General features: G+C 41.5%; 1 protein-coding gene across 1 annotated transcript in view; it reads left to right on the top strand.

The window, feature by feature from the left end:
* The first annotated feature begins 9,424 nt into the window (after positions 1–9,424).
* The window catches only part of SNCA (synuclein alpha), a 65,927-nt gene continuing 52,482 nt past the window's right edge, over positions 9,425–22,869 (top strand). Inside the window, exons 1-2 of the mRNA XM_069855676.1 lie at positions 9,425–9,570; positions 15,738–15,779. Coding sequence (XP_069711777.1) covers positions 9,450–9,570; positions 15,738–15,779 — 163 coding nt within the window. The 5' untranslated portion in view covers positions 9,425–9,449. The remainder of the gene's footprint in view (positions 9,571–15,737; positions 15,780–22,869) is intronic.

Raw genomic sequence — 22,869 nt, forward strand, 5'->3', positions numbered from 1 at the left:
CCTAACTAACTTGTCCCTTACTTGAGTGATCTTTCTGTCTTTTTCTCCTGCCTCCTGGGCATGACTGCAAATGTGAATGCTTCAAACTGCTTGTGAATTGAAACAAATTAGAGAGTCTAACAGAAATTAAATGTTTCTAAGGTAGTTTTTTTTCAAGATCTGAGCTTGAGGCTGTAACTGGAATGGCAATTTAAATTCAATTAAATTTACAGGTACATTTATTTTGTGCAAGAATATGAAGAAAAATAATCTTTTTTTCCTATTGATTGTCTACATTGAAGAAGCTGGAGTATACATCCCTTTGTGAAGAAATCTGAAATGGTTCCCTGCAGCCACTCTGTGACCTGCTTAGTGCTGCATATAGATAACTCTTAATAGTCCAAGTGTTGCCTTAAAGTTAAGAATTTTTAATCAACGCAAGTGCCTAAATGTTTTGTGGCAATAAAAAACATAGACAAGAAGGTACAGGCCTGCATGCTGGAGATTGCGCTAAGATAGGATTCCAATAAGTGATTCCATATAAAAAATAATGGAACCAAAGAAACCAGAACAGATAGTAACGTTCTTATACAGATATTTCCTGAGTCATTCTCTGGTCTAATGTCAGCATGAATAGGAGTTGAATTGGACCAGTAGCTGGTGTTACAAAGAAAGCACTGGCAACTGGTTATGGTGTCATGAGTTTCTGGTGATTGGAGTGATACCAGCAAACAGTACCTATGAGACCCACTTTGCTGGGAAGCTTGTGTGTTGGAATCAGAGAAATGAGAAGAGAATGATGTGCTGCCTTTTCTGGAGAAGACTGTAGGTTTCCCCTATGGATTAAGATGTCAAAACATAATAAAACAAGCTATGTAGTCTTTATGTACTTGCTCTGCATATCAGTGTTTTTATATATATTCTTTTTGCACACACAGAATGTTCAAAGCCAGAGTCTCCATTTTGTTTAGCAAATGTTTGTGAACAACAAACATAGAACATTTGTTTATTAAATATATAAGGTAACAGGTCTAGCAGTAAAGCAAGCTCGTTCACAAGCAACATGAAAACCAAAACTTTCTGTGTGAAGATGCAGTCGTGTGTTTGGATTGCTCATACATTTATCACCTTATTATTAATACCTCTGATGGCAGAAGTGTTATCTGAATGAAAACTGCCACTTTTCTTTTATGTAATGTCTCTTTTCCCTTAGAAATTACAGAAAGAAGACAGTTTGATAGAATGAAGTATGCTCCTGTCTGAGTTTTGCACTTGTTTAAACAGTTTGCTGGTGACTAGTATCTAATTAAAGCTGCTCCCTTCCTGGTGTATCTCTTGAGAAATGCTGCCATCCAGGTAATTAATGTGCTGTGCCTGCACTGGCTCAGATACCTATATTTGCAGCAGGCTATATTAGAGCATGCAGTCTTATCACTGACCTTGGAAACATCTGGTGCTGGCCTCTCACTCAAGCAGGATCTGGGACAAGACAAGCGTCAGACCTGACCCTGCATGATGATTTCCACTTTTCTAGCATTAGTATTTTCACTTATAGGAGATACTGCTAACAAGTCACATCACAAGTGAGGAAGATGATTCTTTCAGTTACAATTGACCCACTGGTTCTGTGTAATGAGAAACATCTTAAAGAACAATCCACACTGATTTTGGCAGCCACCCTTAAGTTATTCTCATCTGATGTACTGGGTGTTCCTGAGTAGAAACATGCTGCCAGATGACTTCCTTGGGAATTAAGCTGTTACTTTTCAGAGTATAACCTTGCTCGAGGTCCCAGGCGAAACAGGCAGAGTTGTTTTGTCCTTCAGCACTAAATTTTTAGCCCAGAAAAATTAATTTATGAAATGTTAGCATTGACTATGAAAGATGTGATGTCTCTGTAACATCAACCTTGACTGCAAGTAAAGGATGTGAAGGTCTGGCAGGTTTTGCATGTAACGGAGACAGTATAAAGCTGTAAGATCCTTCTTTCTGTTGGTTAGAGTTATGTCAAGATTAATGTAGTTGGTCTGTTATTTACCAGGTCAGAACCATCCATTAACTTTGTTTAAATATATGTATACGTACACACATACGTGTTTACATACCTCCAATATCGTATTTTCTATATATGTCTGCCTCAATTGAAAAATTTTTAATATATGTGCCTTGTTAATATTCTCTCTCATGTATATGTTTACATATATGTGCATGTATACAGATACAAATACTAAATCACCCAACATGGCGGAGCCATGCCTGAGCAGCTTTTGGGGAGAAATCTTATGTTTTACCAATGCTAAAATATCATGGTAAAGTTTTCTTTTGAGAATATTTAGATTGTTCATGTTTGGAAGAAGGAATTTGAGGTTTAGCAAACTCAGTTGAGATTTTTTTTCAGATACGCTTTCAGTTCCACCCTAATTCGTTTAAATGTTAAGGCTTAGGAAAGAAGCTCTCCTTCCACAGTCTCTGTCCATGTACCTTTCTTTTTGGTTAAAGCTCTGATGCATGTGTTTGCACTGGACTTGTTCAGGCCTGAAGCTGAACATGGCTTGGCCTGCAGTTTGTAAACATGAGATGGTAAATGCTGTGTTCACCTGAGCCGAAAGCAAGAAGGACTAGGCCAGATGTCCAATCTGAATATTTCAAACACAAGGACTGGAACTGCAGAGGAATGAGATTTCTGAAAAAGAACCTGATGCTGGAGAGGAGTAGGTAAATCAGAAGCATAGGAGAGGCAACAAGAATAAAGGTTGGAGCTAGGTCTGGTCATGGAGGTCTATCTCCGTGAAATGTTCTGTCCATGCTCTCATTTTTGAGATGAAGGACACTTTACACACAAAGACATTGAGAACATCAATCTAAATGTCAAACAAACCTGCTTCATCTCTACTTGTGATTCTTGGCAATGGTTGCACGGCATGACAGTGGACAACCAGTGACCCAGCCCATTGTAAGTACTCAGTTGTATCTATCAAAACAGTTCACAAGCAGAAATCTTTGCAATAGAAATTAATTGGAGATGGCAACTGCTGCATAATAATGGATATGAATTTTAAATTCATAAACAGAATGCTTCCATTGGAAAAGTAATTCTGAAATGATAGCTTGCAACTTGATTGTATGAAGACTTGAATATATGTGCTCAATTTTCAATTGAGCAAATATTACTGGAAACACCATGCAAGTGAGGCACATGTGTGCTCTGAAATGTTGCATTACAACACTTATGAGCATGCCAAATATTAAGATAATGATGTACTAACTCTCAGGCTTACCTGTCAGCAAAGGAGAGGTCGTACACAACTTCTTTTGACACTGAGAATGTTTTTGAGTTCTCTGAAATGACTCATGCACATAAGTAGTTACAGCACAGTCAAGGATGACAGTAACAGCCCACAACAGGACCCGAGTGGACAGAAATGGAAACGTTGTAATGTCTATGGAAATGGTCTGAACTCTCAGTTGCCTCTAAAGCTTTGCACTGAGTAGAAATCCAAAGACTGAAATATATTTGCATAAAAATTGCACTATTTCACACAGTTAATGGATTTATCAAATTAAGACCATTTTTTTTTCAGGTTATCTGCAATCAGTAGAAACACCCTGCAGTGAAATAATTGATGTTATCTGTGAACAGTCTGCCCTAGGGTAGCTTCCTTTCATACTGCAGATTTTCAGGTTTCTGAAGGCACCTTTCTTCCGAATAACATCACCTATCAGTTCTGTGGTAACACAGAAAGCCTATGTGAGTCAATCTTTGAATAAACAGAGGAAAGTTTTCAATTCAGTCTGTAGTGTCCAGGAGGAACACCTTTCCAGTGTTTCACATGAAGAGTTTTACATTTGAATTTTTTAACTTCAAGACAGTAAATTCTGATCCATTTTACTCTACCATATTGTTCAATTGTCAGCAATTGTTCCTTTCATAGTGATAAAGTAGATTTGCTTGATCACTAGCAACTAAACCAGAAAGTTAACCTGCAATGCAAGATAGGTTGTCAGAGTTTTTATTACTACCTACTTGATTTTGCCTTAGATGCTCACGTAAATTAAACAGTGTAATTAAATAAAGATTTGTTTTAAACGTTATCAGTGGGCAATCCACTAGCTACTATCCTTTCTTCAGACAGGAAAGGCTTCAGGGGAGAACTTACTGTGGTAGCAGTAGTACTGAGGAGACAACCTAAAAAGAACCTCACCCAGCTCTTGTGGGCAATGTGGTTTAAAGGGAGATACAATACCTTGGAGATACAATGCTAATTCTACAATATTTTGTTCTGTTTTCCACTTAAGTCCCATCCATTTCCAGAAAGAAGAATTGCTTGTGTCAAAGTTTGCACTCTGTATTTTTTTTCCCTTTTATGCCTCTTACCCTCTGGTTTGGTATTTAAAGGCTGCCTATTTTGAATACTACAGCTGAAACTTTAAGCTTTATTTCTGCTGTGGTAACTGATGCCTCTTGCCTTTACTTCTCTATTTCTAGCTGCATGATTTTATTAACCAACAAGCTGTTGCTTTGTTTAACAGCAGAACATAATGCCTCCCTTTGATAAACACAAGGCAATAAAAGAACCCTTGCAAAGGCGAGGAGTTGCAAACATCTGAGCTCTTCTTCGTAAAGCTTTCAGAAATAGAGACATAAATATACAAGGGTATTTATCATGCTAGATTCTCTGTTATTGCTAACATAATTAAATAAGATAAGCCTGTCCAGATTTATATCAGCATAATAAAAAGCAACATTTCATGTTCATAGTTGCTTGCATGCTAGAGAAACAACAGGCTTCTTTGGATTCAGAAGAAAATACTCAGATAAGGAGTGTGATAATCACTTCCATTCTAGTCAGAGATCTAAGTTTACTGGCCTGCGTAGTTAGGAATGACTGAGGGAGTGGCTTTCAATGAGCCAGTTCATATACTAAGGTATGCAACTTACTGGGCCAGTTAATGATATTTTATAAAGAATATGATTTTGGTTCAGTTTACTGTCCAGAACTATAAGTATTTTCCCCTCCCCCAAATAGGGAGAAAACAGAAATACAACATCTAGTTCTTGCATTGCTAAGTATGAGTCTGCTGCACAGGATGAATTAGATGAAGCACTGTATGGAGTTTAATTCCTGAGCCTTCTTTTTTATTCTTTTTTTTTTTTTATCTTGAGGGCAAAATTATGAGAGAATTATTTGTATTCTCAGTCCACACTTTATTGCACAAAGAAATATATTACTTCATTGATTAAAACTAGTAATGGAATGAACCAAAAGAACCAAGCCGTATAGAAATATTCAGGTTTATGAAGAAACCTGGCAAGAGGAAGGCTGCACTACATTTTCAGAATGAAAACAAAACTGGGGATGCATCAGTTGTCTGCAAAAGATGTTGGATGAAAGATGGTACTTGCAGTTCATGACCTTGAATTTCATCCATACCATCTTGTCCTTTTAGAGTGCAATAAAACCCCAAATTGTTTCTGTAGATCTTGTAGGATTTTATTCAGCATTTGAACTGATGTACTGAAGCTGAATGTCCTTCTGTTCTAATGCCTTGCCTACTGGTCTTGACTTTTCATGTTTAAATTCTGCTACCAAAATAGAGAAGTTTGGTAGCTTTCCCTTTCTGGGGAAAAAGGAACTTCTATGCATCAGATTAAGACTTGTATAGCAGAGGCCATGGAGTACATGGTGGAAGAAGACAGCAAGAGATGTAGCAATTGGGTGAATCTGGTGGGAGTCAGTTGGGTTCAAGGTGTTCCTGATTTGGGATGAAGGGGTTTTTTGGTGTGTGCGATAGGGTTAAGACTCAAAAGAGAATCACCTCCCATACTTAAAAATGAGCCAGGATCATGAATCTTGTGAGAACACTGACACTGAACTCCAGCCACTTAAGGCCAAAGATTTCAAAGCAGAAAAAAAGCAATTGTCTAAGGCTTTGGTGAAGTGAAAGGTGAAGTGTAGGCGTACTAACCTGATTGCCTTCTTTGACAGTGACTCACCTATTGGACGAGGGAAAGGCTGAGGATGTATCTTCCTGGACTTCAGTAAAGCCTTTGACACAGTTTCTCACAGCGTTCTGCTTGGGAAACTGTCAGCCTCTGGCCTGGGCAGGCGCACACTCTCCTGGGTGGAAAACTGGTTGGATGGCCGGGCCCAGAGAGTGGTGGGAGATGGAGTTAACTCCAGCTGGAGGCCAGTTACAAGTGGTGTCCCCAGGGCTCAGTGCTGGGTCCAGCCCTGTTCAATGTCTTTATCAATGACCTGGATGAAGACATTGAGTGCACCCTTAGCAAGTTTGCGGATGACACTAAGCTGGGTGGAAGCGTGGATCTGCTGGAGGGTAGGGAGGCTCTGCAAAGGGATCTGAACAGGCTGGACCGCTGGGCTGAGTCCAATGGCATGAGGTTTAACAAGGCCAGGTGCCGGGTCCTGCACTTGGGGCACAAAGACCCTGTGCAGCTACAAACTAGAAGTCTGTCTAGAAAGCTGCCTGGAGGAGAGGGACCTGAGGGTGTTGGTTGCCAGCCGACTGAACATGAGCCAGCAGTGTGCCCAGGTGGCCAAGAACGCCAATGGCATCTTGGCTTGTATCAGAAACGGTGTGACCAGCAGGTCCAGGGAGGTTATTCTCCCTCTGTATTCTGCACTGGTGACACAGCTCCTTGAATCCTGTGTTCAGTTTTGGGCCCCTCACCACAAGTGGGTTGTTGAGGCTCTGGAGCGAGTCCAGAGAAGAGCAACAAAGCTGAGGAAGGGGCTGGAGAACAGGCCTTATGAGGGATGGCTGAGAGAGCTGGGGTTGTTTACCCTGGAGAAGAGGAGGCTGAGGGGAGACCTCATTGCTTTCTATAACTACCTGAAAGGAGGTTGTGGAGAGAGGGTGCTGGCCTCTTCTCCCAGGTGACAGGAGACAGAACAAGAGGGAATGGCCTCAAGCTCTGCCAAGGTTCAGGCTTGACATAAGGAAATAATTTTTCGTGGAAAGGATCACTGGGCACTTGGCAGAGGCTGCCCAGGGAGGTGGTTGAGTCACCTTCCCTGGAGGTGTTTAAAAGACAGGTGGATGAGGTGCTGAGGGGCATGGTTTAGTGATTGATAGGAATGGTTGGACTCGATGATCCTGTGGGTCTTTTCCGACAGAGTGATTCTGTGATTCTGTACTGCAGTCACCGCCAACATCCCCCTTACACTTCCAAAACGCGGCGCTCCGGCCTTTTCAGCCCACGGTGGGTGAGAAGAACAACCCGCTCTCCCTCCCCCCGTCTCCTCTCTCCCGGCTGCCTCGATGGAACGCGCACCCCCAGTTCATCCCACCGCTCTCCCGCGGAGAAGCAGAGGGGACGAGCGCAGCCCCTCGGCGGGGCCGGGAGAAGGCGGGGGCGAAGCCTCCCTCCGCTCCTCCTTCGCTCCATCATCCCTGCATCCCTCCCTCCTTCCCGCGGCGCATCCTCCCTCCGTCCCGCAGCCCCCGCCTCGCCTCTCCCGCACGCCCCATGCCTGCGGGGCTGCCGTCGGGGGCGCTGCCAGCAGAGCCGGCTCGCTCTCCCCGAGCCTCGGGGATGCGCTGAGAAGGGGCAGCCGCCGCCTCTCCCCACAAACACCGCCCCACGCCTGCTCGCAGCGGGTCGGTCACCGGCGGCGAAGCCCGGGGGTAAGCGGCGGCGCTGGGTGGTGTGAGGGGAGGTGGGGCGGGAGAACGGGACTCGGCGGTGCCGGGCGTTCTGTGCCGGCAGCGTGCGGGGAGATAGATGCAATTAGATACGCGTAGCGGCTAAAATGCTACCCGCGTGCATCTCCTGTTGAACGTCCCTCTGAGGGCACGGGGGCGGGAGCTGAAGTCCGGGCTCCGTGGCCGCCGTGTGCCGGCCGCGTGTCAGCCGGAGCCCGGGGGTGTCGCTTCGCCGTGCCCTGGGTGCTCCCCTCTCTGTATCCTGGGTGGTCCCCTCTCCCCTCTCCGCAGAATCGCCGGGTTGGAAAAGACCTCCGGGATCATCTAGTCCAACCATTCCCATCAATCACTAAACCATGCCCCTCAGCGCCTCATCTTTTCAACACCTCCAGGGAAGGTGACTCAACCACCTCCCTGGGCAGCCTGTGCTAGTGCCCGGCGACCCTTTCTGTGAAAATTTTTTTTCTGAATGCACGTTTGTACGCGGCCACAACGACCTGCGCTCTCCCTCCCTCTGCAGGAGCCCGTGCCTTACGCGTTACCCATCCCCGCCCGTGGTCCCCATGTGCCCCCACACCTGGTTAGGGCACCCCCTTCGCCCAGCAGCTGGGTCTGTGTGCGCCTATAAGGCACGGTGCCCAGCCCCAGGGTGACAGGTGCTGTAGGCAGTCTGGCTGGAGCACAGATACAGCCTTTCTCAGCACGCTCGTCACGAGTTAGTAGAAAGCTGCAGCAGCCCAAATGCCTTCCTAGACAGCCATGCGTTCTACTCACCCTCCAGCAGAGAGAACAACAGGGAGCTCTTCTTTCTGTGTGGGTGGAGAAAGAGAAAGGACTGTTGATAACTGTTCTGTTGAGGGGACCCAGACTCCTTAGTTTTAATTACTATTTTAGCAGTTTCTAGTTTACTAGTTAGCACTCGCTTGGTAGCTTTAGTGCAGTGCTTTAAAAATCCTGCATTCTTGCTTTTCCTTTTCAGGAAAATCTTGATACATGCAAAGAACCCATTCAGTAAAAGTCAATTTCGAAAAGACTGATGTAGGTTGTGCAAAAAATGCTGGACTATTGAATAATCAGCGTTTTCTATTTGCTTTGGCCCTTATGGGTTGTAATAAGCAATTTTTTATAACAAGTGGATGGTTGGGGTTTTTTTGTTTTGTTTTTTCTTTTTGTTTAGTTTTGTTGTTTGTTTGCTTGTTTTGTTTTGTTTTTTTTTTTTAGTTGCTAGTGTTTCTTTAAGGTAGCCATGTCCTCTGGATGAGAGGACATCAAATCATGGGGCCAGATCTTGCAATCTGCACGTAAATTGAACTGTCCTTTGAAGGAGATGATGCCTTGGTAGGCAAGAAAGGGACTTATATCTAGGAATCCATCTTCAAAACCAGAACTGCATTAGAAGCAACCTCTCTGTAGGATTCTGTGGAAACAGAATCCCCCAGCCTTTATTGGATTGAGGGAACTGTTCTTACAGCACCTTTTAACTTGCTGCATATGGCAGCATGCGAGAAAATGTAAAGATGGTTCATGTAACCATACTCCCTGTTTTTCTAGTTATTTAACTGTTCTTTCTATCTGAAATACTGAGTGCAACCTCACATACAGAGAGGTGTTTGTATACTCCTAATAGAAGTGTGAATGAAAGCTACACAATATGGGTGTATAAATAATATAATTTTTAAGTAACTGTGATTCCATTAATTTTGAATGAAATTTTCTTCCCTTTCTGGGATAAAAAGCTGCAGAAAATCTTACTGAAAGTGTACCGTCTGTTTTTCTCTAGAGCTGTGTGAGGAAATTCTTCAGCCATGGATGTGTTCATGAAAGGACTTTCCAAGGCAAAAGAGGGAGTCGTAGCAGCAGCAGAAAAAACCAAGCAGGGTGTGGCGGAAGCAGCTGGAAAGACGAAAGAGGGCGTCCTCTATGTGGGTAGGTGGGCAGCAGAGATCGCACTGCTGGTTGATGTACCCTAACATTCACTGCTGGATCCTCCTCAGACCTATTCTTCTGTAAAAATAATATGTAATAACTCACAGGAGACTACTGCAAAACAAACAAGTTAAGAGTTGTACCCTCCTTAGCTCCAGTTCTTTGAAGGCAAATGTTGGTTCTTGTGTCAGTGTGTGTGCTCACCATGCTTTACTGCTCTGTGGAGATGCATCTGTAACACCATATTGAATGAGGTCGTGTTGTAGAAGTGCCTTATACTACAGGTCACTCTGTTGAAGAAGTTTGCTAGGTTAAGGCTGAAGGGACAGTTGGTGCAGTAAAAATATATTTAAAAAAGAGATGTAAGAGCTGAAGTGTAAGTGCTTCACAGCATCCCATGGAATACATGGCTTTTAAGTAGAGAAGAAACTTGAGAGGTTAATTCAGGAACTGAGCATAAGCCATGCTGACTGCTTGGCATGTCAACAGTAACGTTTGGTGTGGGAAAGTGTCAACTCTTCATATTTTGAAATTAATTTTGTGTTCTGTACTTTACTATTTTATGTCCATAGTAGATATTTTCCATGACTTTTCAAGGAAGAACCACTACAGTTAAAGAGGTAGGGCAACTAGACCCCAGGGTAGCAAAGCAGTTGTTGAGCGACGTATCTGGGCCACATAAGAGTCTTGCAGAGAGCCAAGGCTAAAATTATTTTCAAATCCCAGATCAGTACTTTGATTTGCACAATCATCATCTTCACTTTGCAATTATCGGGCTTTAGAGGACTGTCTGGTAAACGCTGCCATGAAAGATTCACAGGAAATCTGCCAAGACCATAGGAATAAGTGGTCATTTAAAAAAATAATTAATGGATCTATTTCTTCTATTCATCAAATAAAGTTGGTCTATAAAAGAATGGAGGGGAAAAGATACTCTTTCCTGTAGAGAAAGGCTAATTCTGGCTGATTTTGTAGCAGGTCAGTTCTGTAATGAACGCTGTGTGTACCTAGGGAGGTACGCACAGAAATCAAAGAGAAACACAGAGTTGAAAACTAGAAGCATTTCTTTTAAATGGGACCACTGAAGTCTCTGCAATTCTGATGTCTTTTCAGGATTCCCTCTGCCCTAGCAGGGTAGTGCCAGTCTGTAACACATTATTTCTGCTCCACATAGTTTGGACTACTCATTTGGAATATCAGTGCTCTTGCCAACAGAGATGGCAGTCATTTTGAAAACTAATTGTAAGATGAGTCTATTTTAAAATGAGTGTCTACTCATTTTCAGTGTATCAAAATAGATGTTCTTTCACTGTACATTGTGCTTGATATCAGACTGATTTTTCAGTGGCAGGGCTTTCTTCTTTCGTTTTCTTTTCTTGTAATTCCTGACCATGCTTCTAGAGTCGCTAACTTATCTATTAATTTTTGTGTCTGATCTCTTCTCCAGATCACAATAATATTTGAACCTAGTTCTGCTTGCAAAGGCAGCAGGTTTCCTTTTGTCTTCAGCGACACTTTTGTTGAGGTCAGACTTTGGAGGACAGGCCTACTATTTATTTCAAAATTAAAATACTGAAGACAGCAGAGCCCTCAGCCCTCATAGGGACCTGTGCGTATAACTGTAGTAATGGTGAAGGATCCTTCTGAATGCAGATGTCTGCTTTTCAAAGGGAAAGAGCTATATGTACACTTTCAATCATGCAGTTAAAAAAGCCCCTTGGTTGGAAGCTGTCTCAGGAGCTCTGGCAGCTCATATCCCTGTCCGTATCTGCTTGTAGGGGGCCAGTTTCCCCAGCTGAAGTTTCAACAGGATCGATCATGGTAAGGGGAAACAAGGAGCTGGATACTCCTCTGTCTACTCCCCAAGCACACAGCAGGGGCAGCTCTTCTCTTGAGCAGTGTTAGCAAAGGCTGGTGTGATAATCTCAGTTCTGTAGGTTGATAACAGTTGCAATGCGAAAGGTGGTGAAACTCCTTTATGAGCAGAGAAAAGCAGTAGACTGCATTATTGCTCCTGAAGGTTTCTTTCTCTCTACCTCTATAATAGGGTTTTCAGATATGAGTTTCACGGCCAGACTATGCTATGAAGCTGCTTGATGTCTTGTAAAAAAGCACCTAACTACCTCGGGCTGAGAGCGACCTGTTAATTGTTTTCTGCGGTTGACTCCATAACATTCAGCCCTCCATCGCTGCTGGAGAATTAATGAGATGCAAAGTCTTTGGTCCAGATCCGCTAGGTAATGCGGTCTCCCACTGAAATCAGTGAAATTCAGGTAAATACGGAAAAAACCTCTGGGCCTTTCTCTCCAGGTCACTATTAGCTTATATGTGAAAGATGGTAACGTAATTCTACTTGGTAAGAGTTCTGTTAACAAAAGCTGCTGCTTGGGATGAAATGTGGTCTTTTTTTTTTTTTTTCTCAATAAAAGTTCTCTTTGGGACAGGGGAGGACTTGTAGCTCTCAGGGCAAGTGGCGTATTGGAGGATTAACTGTGTATTTTTTTCCCTCTCCACGCTGAGAATTGTTGTTTCTTTCTTCAGTCCACTGTCTTTGTCTTGCTTTTTAATACCCAAGATACTGTTTGATACAGTCTATAGTGCATTTTTATGCTTTCAGGTGGTTTTTCCCTGAATTCCTCTGTTGATGTACTTTCAGCATTGGCCAGCTGACATCAGTGACTGTCTTGACTCATACAAGTACAGGATCAGAATGTTTGCCTATGTCAAAGAATGGCTTGATCATTAATTAGAAGGGAGGACTGAGACTCGGCAGTCATGTGCTGCATCATGTATGCCATATATTTAAAACAAGGTCTCTGTGTATCCTTCAAGAGTTGTTGGTGTGAAGCACTGAGGAAATGAGTGGTGATACTTACTCGTACTCACTTTGAAACCAAGAACTGAGAGTAACAAGGATGCTCTTGCATGCTGTCATTGATGTACTGCCCAAGTGCTTCTCTGAACTCTGTGTGCGCTATCAGGGAGCTAAAGTGTCTGCTCAATTGACTCTTGAGTGCATGTTCAGTGCTCAGGAATGGAAGTTTGAAGTCTGATTATTTTTTATGTGTTATACCCTAGCAGAACAAAGGAACAATTCATCAGGAAAGGGTTGGCTAGCGGATGAGTTGTTTACTCGTCTCTGTTCTTAGCTGGCATATGGCCTTAGAGTAGAATAGTTCAGTCATGACCTATTTGGCAATACCATACAAATTCTTCTGCTGCATGCTTTTCATAAGGTTTCTTATTTTCCTTTCATAATAGAAAAGACAGCAGAGTAGTCAAGGGACTCAAGGTCTGCTTGGTGGAACAAGGAGCTTCAGCACTTGGGAGCAAGTGTTTTGCTTAGACAATGATTTCTGCTTTCGCTAATTTGGGTTTATGTCTCCCTGTCTTTAACCACCTCGTACTAAGTGACCTGAATCTCAAGGAGGACCTGCTTGGAATAGTCTGTACATCTCTTAGAAAGCTCAGAAATAGATATCTTACCAAACTGCTGATATGCACTTTCTTTTTGCAATAATGATAGTGATGATAATAAATAACGAAATTAAGAGAGTCTATTGTATTTTTTTATAATTACACAAAGGCAAAAATTCTGGGTTAGGCTTCTCTCTCCCCTCACACAAATGTATATTATAGCAAGGAAAAGCAGCATTGCCATGCACTACTATAGTACCTGCATCACCTATGTAGTTTAGGTCAGTGTCAGGTTCCTTTGTCATTATATTATGCCTACACTGATTCCTCTGTTCACTTGGTTATGCACGGTACGATGAGCAAGATTATTGATGTTTCAGGAATACTAGGATTAAAGGCAGATGATTTTTCTCAGAAACCATGTGAATGACCAGCTTTCCTTCATTGCCAGCCACAAGTCATAGAATCATGGAATCATAGAATGGGTTGTGTTGGAAGGGACCTTAAAGATTATCCAGTTCCAACCCCCCTGCCATGGGCAGGGACACCTCCCACCAGACCAGGCTGCTCAAGGACCTATCCAGTCTGGCCTTGAATGCTTCCAGGGATGGGGCAGTCACAACTTCCCTGAGAAACCTGTGCCAGTCCCTCACTGCCCTCACTGTGAAGAATGTCTAACCTAAATATTCCCCCTTTAAAGCCATTGCCCTGCATCCTATCGCTACACACCCTCCCTGAAGCCTTCACTTCTCCAGGCTGAACAACCCAACCCTCTCAGCCTGTCCTCATAGCAAAGGTGCTACAGAATTCAACTGTTATATTCATAGGCTTGTTCTGGCAGATCCTAATGTAATTCTAAATTCTGTTGTAGCTGTGACTGCAGAAACAGTTACTTCCATGCAAATGTGCAGTAGTGAGGCAAATAGTATTTAGCTCTAAGATGTGCTGTAAGGTTTGGACCACTGTTTAACTGGTTGTTTGCCGTTTACTGGATTTGGCTGTATGTATGTGTTTTGTATGGGTCTGCAAGCTGAGCTTTTGCTAAAGAAAAGCTTATATTCTACACAGCAAACAGCTAGCATTTCTGTATTAGTTGTGATTATAGCAGTGTTACATTAAGGTAAATGAAGTGCATGCAAATCAACTTGCATATGCCCCTCTGGAGATATATGCATTGCAGAGGTCCTCAGGGAGTTCTGTTATATCATCCATCTCATACCAGCCCTAGGGAGTGATGTAGTTGCTATTCACAGGTTTCCATGTGTTAGTGGCTTAGCTTGCAGACAATCCCTTCAACAAGATGAATGAGATATTGGCCAGGTCTAACAATGCGCACTGAAAAGCATATGCTTAAGTATTCCAATAGACACACGGTAAGCCTAAAATGGTGCTTATTCTGTTTCTAGAATTCAGTAGAATGATCATTTGCTTGGATTCCAGCATTTGTTAAGTGCTTTGCTTCTTCAGTCCTTACGGTGCTGCAAGATTGAGAACCAAAGTCTTAAAACAAATCCTTAGACATTAATGACTTGGATTTAATAAAATAATGGATGGATCTTTCAGTGGTAAATATTTCCATTGAGTGAAAATGAGCTTTTTTAAAAGAGAAAGTCAGAACAAAGGAGGGGAAGATTTCTCAGCTAGTTAAAGGAACATGTAGTTTTACTTGATGCAACATTTTTTTTTTTCTGTTATTTAGCATGGATTATTATTCTGCTCTTGCTCATGGATAACAGAGCCTTTTCAATGCTGTAATCAATCTGATAGTGCCATAAATATATGAGTTAAGTAGGATATATTGCTGAAATTTAATTGTGTTATTGTAAAGAACTGTGGACAAAGTTGCTTTCTTCTAATATATTTCTGATCATACATTTTCTTCTAATATATTTCTTCTTCTATTAGTTTTTATATGTTTTTATATATAGTGTTAAGCTAAAATGATATAGATGTTAGAAATATAAAGCCAGAAGTATAAATTATAATATCTCAGATACTGAATGAAATATAGACAAAAAATTGCATTACAGATAAGATAATTTCTGTGTTGGTGGTAAAAAAATGTCATCCTGTCTGTGTCAGACTAGGCTAAGATGATAAACTGGGAGCCATAAACACTGTCTCTGTAATGCTTAATTGCACATTGTTAAGCATCATAGTCCACAGATGGATACTAATTCCTGAAATGTAGCCAAATTATAAAACCTGACAAGGACAAGTAGAGCTCTGCCACGGAAAAATGACATGGAGTTAAGTTTTCCAAAGCAGTGTTTGGTAACTGTTTATCCTCCTATTGAAGGCATGGAGAAGAGTTTTAGGATGAAAATGTAAGGATGTTCTGGAAACTTTGGTGCTGATCATCTGCAAGCACATGCATGAGTCTCATTAGGATATTAACAGTAACATGGTTTCTGTAAAGTGTCGTCCACGTGAGTTTGCAAAGAGGGAGGTTTAATTAACATGGCTATAAAGAAAATGGTTAGGAAGTCAATATGTACAAGAAATAAACTGCAGAAATATTTCCAGTATTATTCACCTTTCCACAGTCAGCATACATTCATGCGGATGCTCTTTATTTATGGTTTTGCCCTTTCCTTTAGACTGAGTTTCTCTTGAATTAATTTTAATCATCTTAGGAAATTCTCTATGCAACTGTATGTGATCTGTATATTCATCCCTCTTTATCATCTGTCTAGTCTTTACTAATACTTAAGAACAAGTTTTTCAACTTAATATTGTTCTTTGTTTAGGTTCCAGGACCAAGGAAGGAGTAGTTCATGGCGTCACAACAGGTAAGACAGTTATCTCTGAACTTCAACTGCTTCCCTATGCCTGATTAACCAACCATTTAACTGTTGCAAGTTTTGTGTACTTTTGAGAGCATTCCAGTTTAGGAATGACAGAAAAACAGAGAAATCAAGAGGCAGAAAGCAACATTCATTTTGTCAAAATGCATACATTGTTTTACAATCAAATATGTAAATTCAATGTAGTTGTTTATATTTTAGAAGGATTTTTTGAGGAATGTTTTGAATCAAAGTCAAGCTGTATGAGTATGAGCCAGGAGACTAATGAAACCAGATTCCTAAACAGAAGGAAATAACGTGCTTTTGTAGAAAAAGAGAAATCAAGGGTCTTTCTGTTCTTTGTGTACTGCCAAAGGTGAAATATTCTGTGCTGGAAGGTTATAAGCAAGTTGGCATAAAAAAGCAAAGTATTTCTTAATTTTAATTTTTCTTTTTCTGTGAAGAACTTTGACCTATAGAAATTGAAAGCCTGGCTGGCATGTCCAAGTTTATCTCGTTGTCGTCTGAAGAGGCAGAAGAGCGAGATTTGGAGAAGAGGAATGCCACTGGAGTAGAACTGGGGGGGGCAAAGAGGGGAGGGACTTGGGCATATGTCAGGAGACTTGAATCAGATGATTTAGGAGTCATAGTCTGACAGGACTGATGCTAGTGGAAAAGACAGGAATTAATGCAACTAGCGAAGGTGGGAAAACAATGTAGAAGGAGCCTCCTTCGTACAGCAGGAACTCTTAAGAGCTTGGTAGAAAGGAAAAACCACAGCAAGTGTTTGCATTTAAGGCAAACAAGGTCAGCAGCATGTCCATGCTTAAGTCTGTTTAACTGTCCACAGTGAACCTAGGATGCAAAATGAAGTTTCACCTCTGCAGTCGCAAACTCGGCCCTGCTGTACAATCACTGCTGTTGACTGCAGGGTGTGTGATTGTACCCAAGCTACTATGAAGCTACCTGCTGTATAACTGTAGTGTAACTACTGTGTGAGGCTTGCAGGGGGAAGAGAAGCAGCAGAACTGGTGAAGGTAGCAGCTCCTGTCAGAACTTCTGTCAGAGCACACGACCAACCAGCTTTCAGGCTGTGGGTTGTGTGCGAGGATACTTCCCAAGATAGAGGGCAACTCTGTGCACACCTGTGGGAGATGTGACTTAGTGGATGAGCTGCTCAGCCTGTGGGCCAAGCTGCAGGGGGCGGTGGGTAGGTGGGGTGGCTGAGTTGCATCTGAGAGTCTAAGAAAGGAATCAACCTATGGAATTTTACTCTGCCATCTCTAGTGCACACAAGGCAGCTCAGTGTGGCTGATAAGAGGTAGATCCAGGATCTGTTTTGTGCCAGGAGGAAGGCAGCGTTATGGGGAACAGGGAGAGGTAGAAGCAGGTTACTGCATGGAGTTGTAAGAGGAGCCCTCTCAGCTACCTTTAAAGAATTGGTTCGAGTCTCTGTGGTAGACAGAGAATGTGATAAGATAGAAGAGGAGGAACCTATGTAAGCACCCTTACCAAGGGCACTTCAACGATCTTTTCATAGCAAGACCTTCATTAAAACCAGTGCCAAGAACAAACAGTGGAGAGTTATGGTGCTACAGTTTAGTTTAGCCCAAGCTCTGGCTTGGTCAGCAGCTAAACATGGAGCATCTGTAGTCCCACTTGCCACCACAAGGACAGGGAAGAGGAAATGAGAGAGACTTGTGGGTTGGAAACTGAGACTAAAACAGCTTTAATGAAACAACAACAATAATAATAATAACAAAATATATACAGAACTGAAGCACACACCGCTCCAACCTCCCACCCCTGATGACTATGTCACTACTGATGCTGCAGAGCAGACACAGGGAAAGGTCTTGGGCTGGACTCAATGACAGGTGGAAGCTGGACTCAGGAACTGGATTCAGGAATGCACGGCTTCAGGAGCAGGGGCAGATGGACAAGTGAGGTCCTCACTGGACATCACCCATCGAAGAAGAGGGCTTGACCCTTGTGGTCCCTCAGCTTTATGTAGAGTATAACATGTATGGGATCAAATACTCTGTTGTCAGTTTTGGGTCATCTTCCTGTCCACTCCTCCCTGCAGATGCAACTTTTTCACCCTTTTCACTTACAGCATTCTACCAACTCAAGCATGGCCTTTGTTTCCATAGGGACAAGTAAAAGCAACAGCCTTTCTGCATACCAACACCCCATTACTTTGGTGATAATTATAAATTTTAAGCATTATCACCTCTAGAAACAGACACTGAGGAACATGTTGTTAACTTTCAGAAAGTGAAGTTGCTCAGAAGAGCCTTAGCTGAAAAGACAGAAAATTAATACTGCTTTAACTCAAACCAGAACATATGGTCATTGGTGACCCCTTCCTGAGAACAGAAGCACCCATTTGCAAACCAGATCCTCTTTCTGGGGAAGCTTGCTGCCTCTCCGGGGCCCCATTAGCCACCAAGTGACTAATGAGCCTAGTACAACCTGCAGACTATTACCCACTCATGATCTTTCATGTGGATACTAATAATGTTGTGACCAGAAGTGGAAGGTCAATCAGAAGAGATTTCAGGGTCCTGGGAAGACTGCTAAAAGGTTCAGGAGCACAGATAGTGCTTTCCTCAATACCCCCAGTAATGGGGAGAGACTTTTGAAGAAACAGGCATACGGAAGACATTGATATCCGGCTCTAGGCCTACTGCCTCTGGCAGAACTTGAGTTTTTATAAAAAGTCTTTGAAAGACAAGGTTTGCTTGGGCCTGATGGGATCCACCTGTCCCAATGAGGAAAATGTGTCTACTGTTAAGCCGGCATTGAGAGGGCTTTAAACTGATACATCTGTGGCTGCAGAGACTTCCATATAAGCCTGGTATCTGAGTATCACCTGTGTTCTTAGTGGTTCTTCATCCTAGCCTAAGGTCTTTTTCCAACAGTGGATAGACAGTGTAGTTTCAGGTAAGCTGTGCTTGCTGTACCTGCAGTTCTGTTGTCACTGCAGGGTGGATGCGCTCCATCACTCTCTACATTTCTAAAAGACTCTTGTGACTCATCAGTGTGTCCCACTGGAGCTGTCTGGGTGGGAAGGTAGAAGGAAAATGGCTTACAGGAAGGAAACAAATTTCAGGGTTTTGATAAACTGATTTGAATTTGTTACAGTTATGAGAGCTTTGAAATATTGTTTAGAACTGTCTAATCCCTCAGTAGTCAAACTTCGAAGTTAACGCTGGGCATGTATATTTATATATCTCTATGCAGAAAAAGAGTCAATTTGCATTTTGAATTGATTTGCAGGGATCATTTTAGGTGTGAACTGAAATCGGAAACCAATAATTTGTAGTAAGTAGCAAAATGAATGGAAGTCTTTGTTCTCTACAGAAGAAACCTCAGTGGACCATAGTACATTGAGTAGAACATGTAATTTTCTGCTGTAGTGATTTCTGGAGATACGAAGAAAATTCACAGTCAAGAAATATATAGAGTGTTTTGCCCCTAGGAAATTAGAAATCAAATAAATGAGGGAGAAGAAAAGTATTTTTTCTTTCTTTTTGTTCTGTGTACAGCCAGCGTATCCTTCACCTGTGTTCACATAAGCCAATGCAAAGGATAAGCAACTGTAGGTAAAACTTATCTTGGTAGTACTTCATATGACAACCAAAATAAATGTTTGAGAAGTCAGTCAAGAGCGTGTTTGAAAACAAATCTGAACAGAGCATCTATGATAGTCCTTCAGAGTTTAGTCTTGGGCTAAACATGGTTGTTCTTGTTACAATGTCTGAAATTCAGCTTGTTACACCTTAGTGAAGAGAACTATTCAGAGAGATCACCGCTATAACCAGTAGAGGACTACAGTAGAGTGAGATTTGAGGCACGAATATCTAGTATTATCACAGATACAGGAACAGCAACTGACAGCACTAGCAAGCAAGTTAATGGAGGTGATGCTCACCAAGCTGGGAAATAAAAGTCAAGGGCATTTGCAGGTATGAAACTTGCTGAAGCACTGGGATTTTGTGGTAGGCTAGCTTAGTGGGGAAGTTCCTTTCCTCTTCCAGAGAGAAACAACTAATCTTGAATGCTGCAGGTAGCTATCTTTATCTGATTGAAATATGGGACAGGAAGTTTTAAATAGATTAATAGAATTTTTGACAGGTTTGAAAAGATGTTAAATTTTATTCTGGTAGACATAAAATAGATTATGAAGCCAAAGATAAGGAGAGCACATCTGTGACATGCTACACCTATAATCAGAACATTCAGAAAAGTTGCGGCAAATTTTAGGCCAAATAAACGGTCACTTCTCACCCATTCTAGGAAGCGTGTAACACTCAAAGCCTGGGAATAATGGGTTCTCAGTCACAGTTAGCTTTCTTAGTCCTACTAAACTGTTTAAAAGGAGTTTGGCTGTTGAATGAAAATGGAAAACGAGCGGAGAACATGCTGATTGAAGTGTGGTAGTGAGAAGAGGAGAACTAATGCAAAATTCAGAGAGCGTGATTTCTAAAATGAGACAGGCTTAGTGGCATAAGAACAGAGGAGATGCTTGGACATGTATTTTAAAAATAAAAAATAAATTGCAAGTCTATGAAGAGTTGTTCTGGTAAGCAGAAAAGGTAGGCAAGACCAGGTTTGGGTTCACTGTAGTGGTGCTGTGAGATATAATATGAAATGCTCATTGAGTTGTCTTAGAAATCAAATCCATTTAAATCAACACTATTAAAGTCAATGGGTTAAGATTTTCTTTAAGGGCAGTAGTAAAGACCTACTTGTCTCTCCTCATAGGAATAGGAGTTCATCACTTCTGGTGGTCATCTTATGTTGCACCAGAGTGTTAAAATCATGTGAAACCTGAGGTGAAATAACACGTTTTGTTAATGTTAAATAAAAGTTATGCAAGAGGTTATAGACTCAAATGCAGACTAGCGTTCCTGATCAAAGTGAGTGTGTTTTCACAGTTGTGCGGTCAGTCTTTTCTTACTGTCTGAATTCCAAGGTCTTGCTAGTTTTGCCTTTTTTGAACAGTTTGTGGTTTCAAATCCTTTGCTGGTGAAGGAATTGGAAGCTGACAAGTGTCCAAGTGGTGAACGAATATATATGATTTTTGGTCAGTTGCTTTCCAAACCCAGAAATAGCAGACTGAGATTTTTTTTTTGCTTTAAACAAATTATGCGCTGATTGTACTGGGTTTAGCAGCACTGAGACTCTGTAAATGAGGATGCCAGGCTGTGATTCACAGGAATACAGTGAGCATGTTATTTGTCAGGTCACCCTTTCTCAGAAGCTCTGAAGATGAAGAAGCTCTGCTTATTGGTTTTTATGGTTTGTTAGCTTGTTATCTGACTTGCATGCCAAATTAACATATCTATCTACTGGCCTTAGACTGTAAATGCATAATTCATCCACCTTGCATATCTCCCAGGGATAGATGTCCAGAAATGTACAGTATAAATGATGAAATATTTACAGTCCATCTCCTCATAATCAAAGAAAAGCTGGATTTATCTTCGTGGCTCTGACTTCATAGGAGCAGTGTATGAGAGGTCTTTCATGGTATCTCCTGCGTCTGCTTTCTTGAGCTATATCTGGAATGGAGGTAATCTTAAATATACTGCTTTTCTTATTACTTTTATCAGGTTTCTTCTTGTAGCAGTAACAGTGTTAGCAGCCTGATTCTTTGCTTTTTATTTTTGTTTGTATGTACTAAGCCTTTCCTAGGGTAGTGCATTCCAGGGAGGGACAGGGGAGTAGACTTCAGACAGAGCTTTCCCAAAACGCTCAAATACTGGGAAAGAGGGCTACTGGATAGTTGCTCTTAGTGTGTGGTAAGTAATATCCAAGTATTAAAAAGTTTGTCTCATACCATTACTCAGTTCGTTTATCAGCTATTCCTTTCACAATCAGATCTAAATTTTTTTTTTGAACATATATCTGGCTACAAGGACACGCTTCTTAAGATATGTGTTTGCAAGAACTAGTGAAAAACTTCCTATATAGATTTCATGTGTAGAATCCAGAGCTTTTGTAGTCTGTAGCTGGTAATAATCAAATGGGGCATCCTCATAGATGTATTCCTACACTTGCCAGCATTATGTTATACCCTCCCTGAGGGCCAAGTTTGCTTTTCAGCAAAACCTACTTTTGATTATTTTTTTTTTCTGGAAAAAAAACATGGCAATAGAGTACTGGAAAGGTACAGTGAAATTGCTCATAAATTTTTATCTTATTAGCATGTACAGTCGGGAAGATCTTTGGAACAGACTGTTTTTCTGTTTGTAGTTTCAGACCATGTGTAGTCTGCTTTTGTCCTGCTCTGTAATGAAGGCTCCTGTGTTTGGTCATCTTCAAGATAACACTCAGTTGATTACTAGTTTTTCACTTTAAGTTAGTTAGAATGAGTTCCAAGTGATCTGTCTCCATTGTCAGTCAGCAGACATTTATTTATCTTTTTTAATGAAAATCATATATTAGGTACATTATTTACCTTTCTAGCTTTTTCCTAGTTGTCATTTAATGTCAATCATAGTCTATGCTGTGATATGAACAGATGATAGCCTTTACATAAGGAATTAAGGAAATCTAATATATCCATGGAAAGCCTATTCTTTGTAGGTGCTTCTCAAAGAAGTCTCTGAAAGAGTGGCCTATCTGCCAAGCAGAATCCGTCCTGTGCTCATAGAGGGTGCAAACAGAGCTATGAATAAATGTTATGGAACAGATAAGTAAATGTGGGGTTTGTTTTTTTTTCCAAAAGTCTGGCTGTGTATCTTTAAGGCGTGAAGTCATCCCATCTCTTAGAGCTGTTTCACTATAGTGCAAGCTTCTGTCAGAAAGAGCCCTTTGGGATAAATGAACAGAAAGAACCCAGTAATATTCTGAAAGGTAGAATGGCAACCATTAGTGTATATGTAGGCCAAATGAGTTGTTGTTTCCCTGGGGCTCTGAAGTTAGCTATTAATTGAGTTTGCTGTGGCATCTATGGCGTTCAGTCTTTTTGTATATTAGTATGTTATGGACACATTAGCAGTGGTGCAAAAGTATCAGAGAATCGGATGAAAGTTGTATTTGAAATTCCCTAGTTGAGCAACAGTAGCTCTGCTTATTTATCAAG

Source organism: Phaenicophaeus curvirostris, chromosome 4 (genome assembly GCF_032191515.1).
Source record: "Phaenicophaeus curvirostris isolate KB17595 chromosome 4, BPBGC_Pcur_1.0, whole genome shotgun sequence".
NCBI classification, from domain to species: domain Eukaryota; kingdom Metazoa; phylum Chordata; class Aves; order Cuculiformes; family Cuculidae; genus Phaenicophaeus; species Phaenicophaeus curvirostris.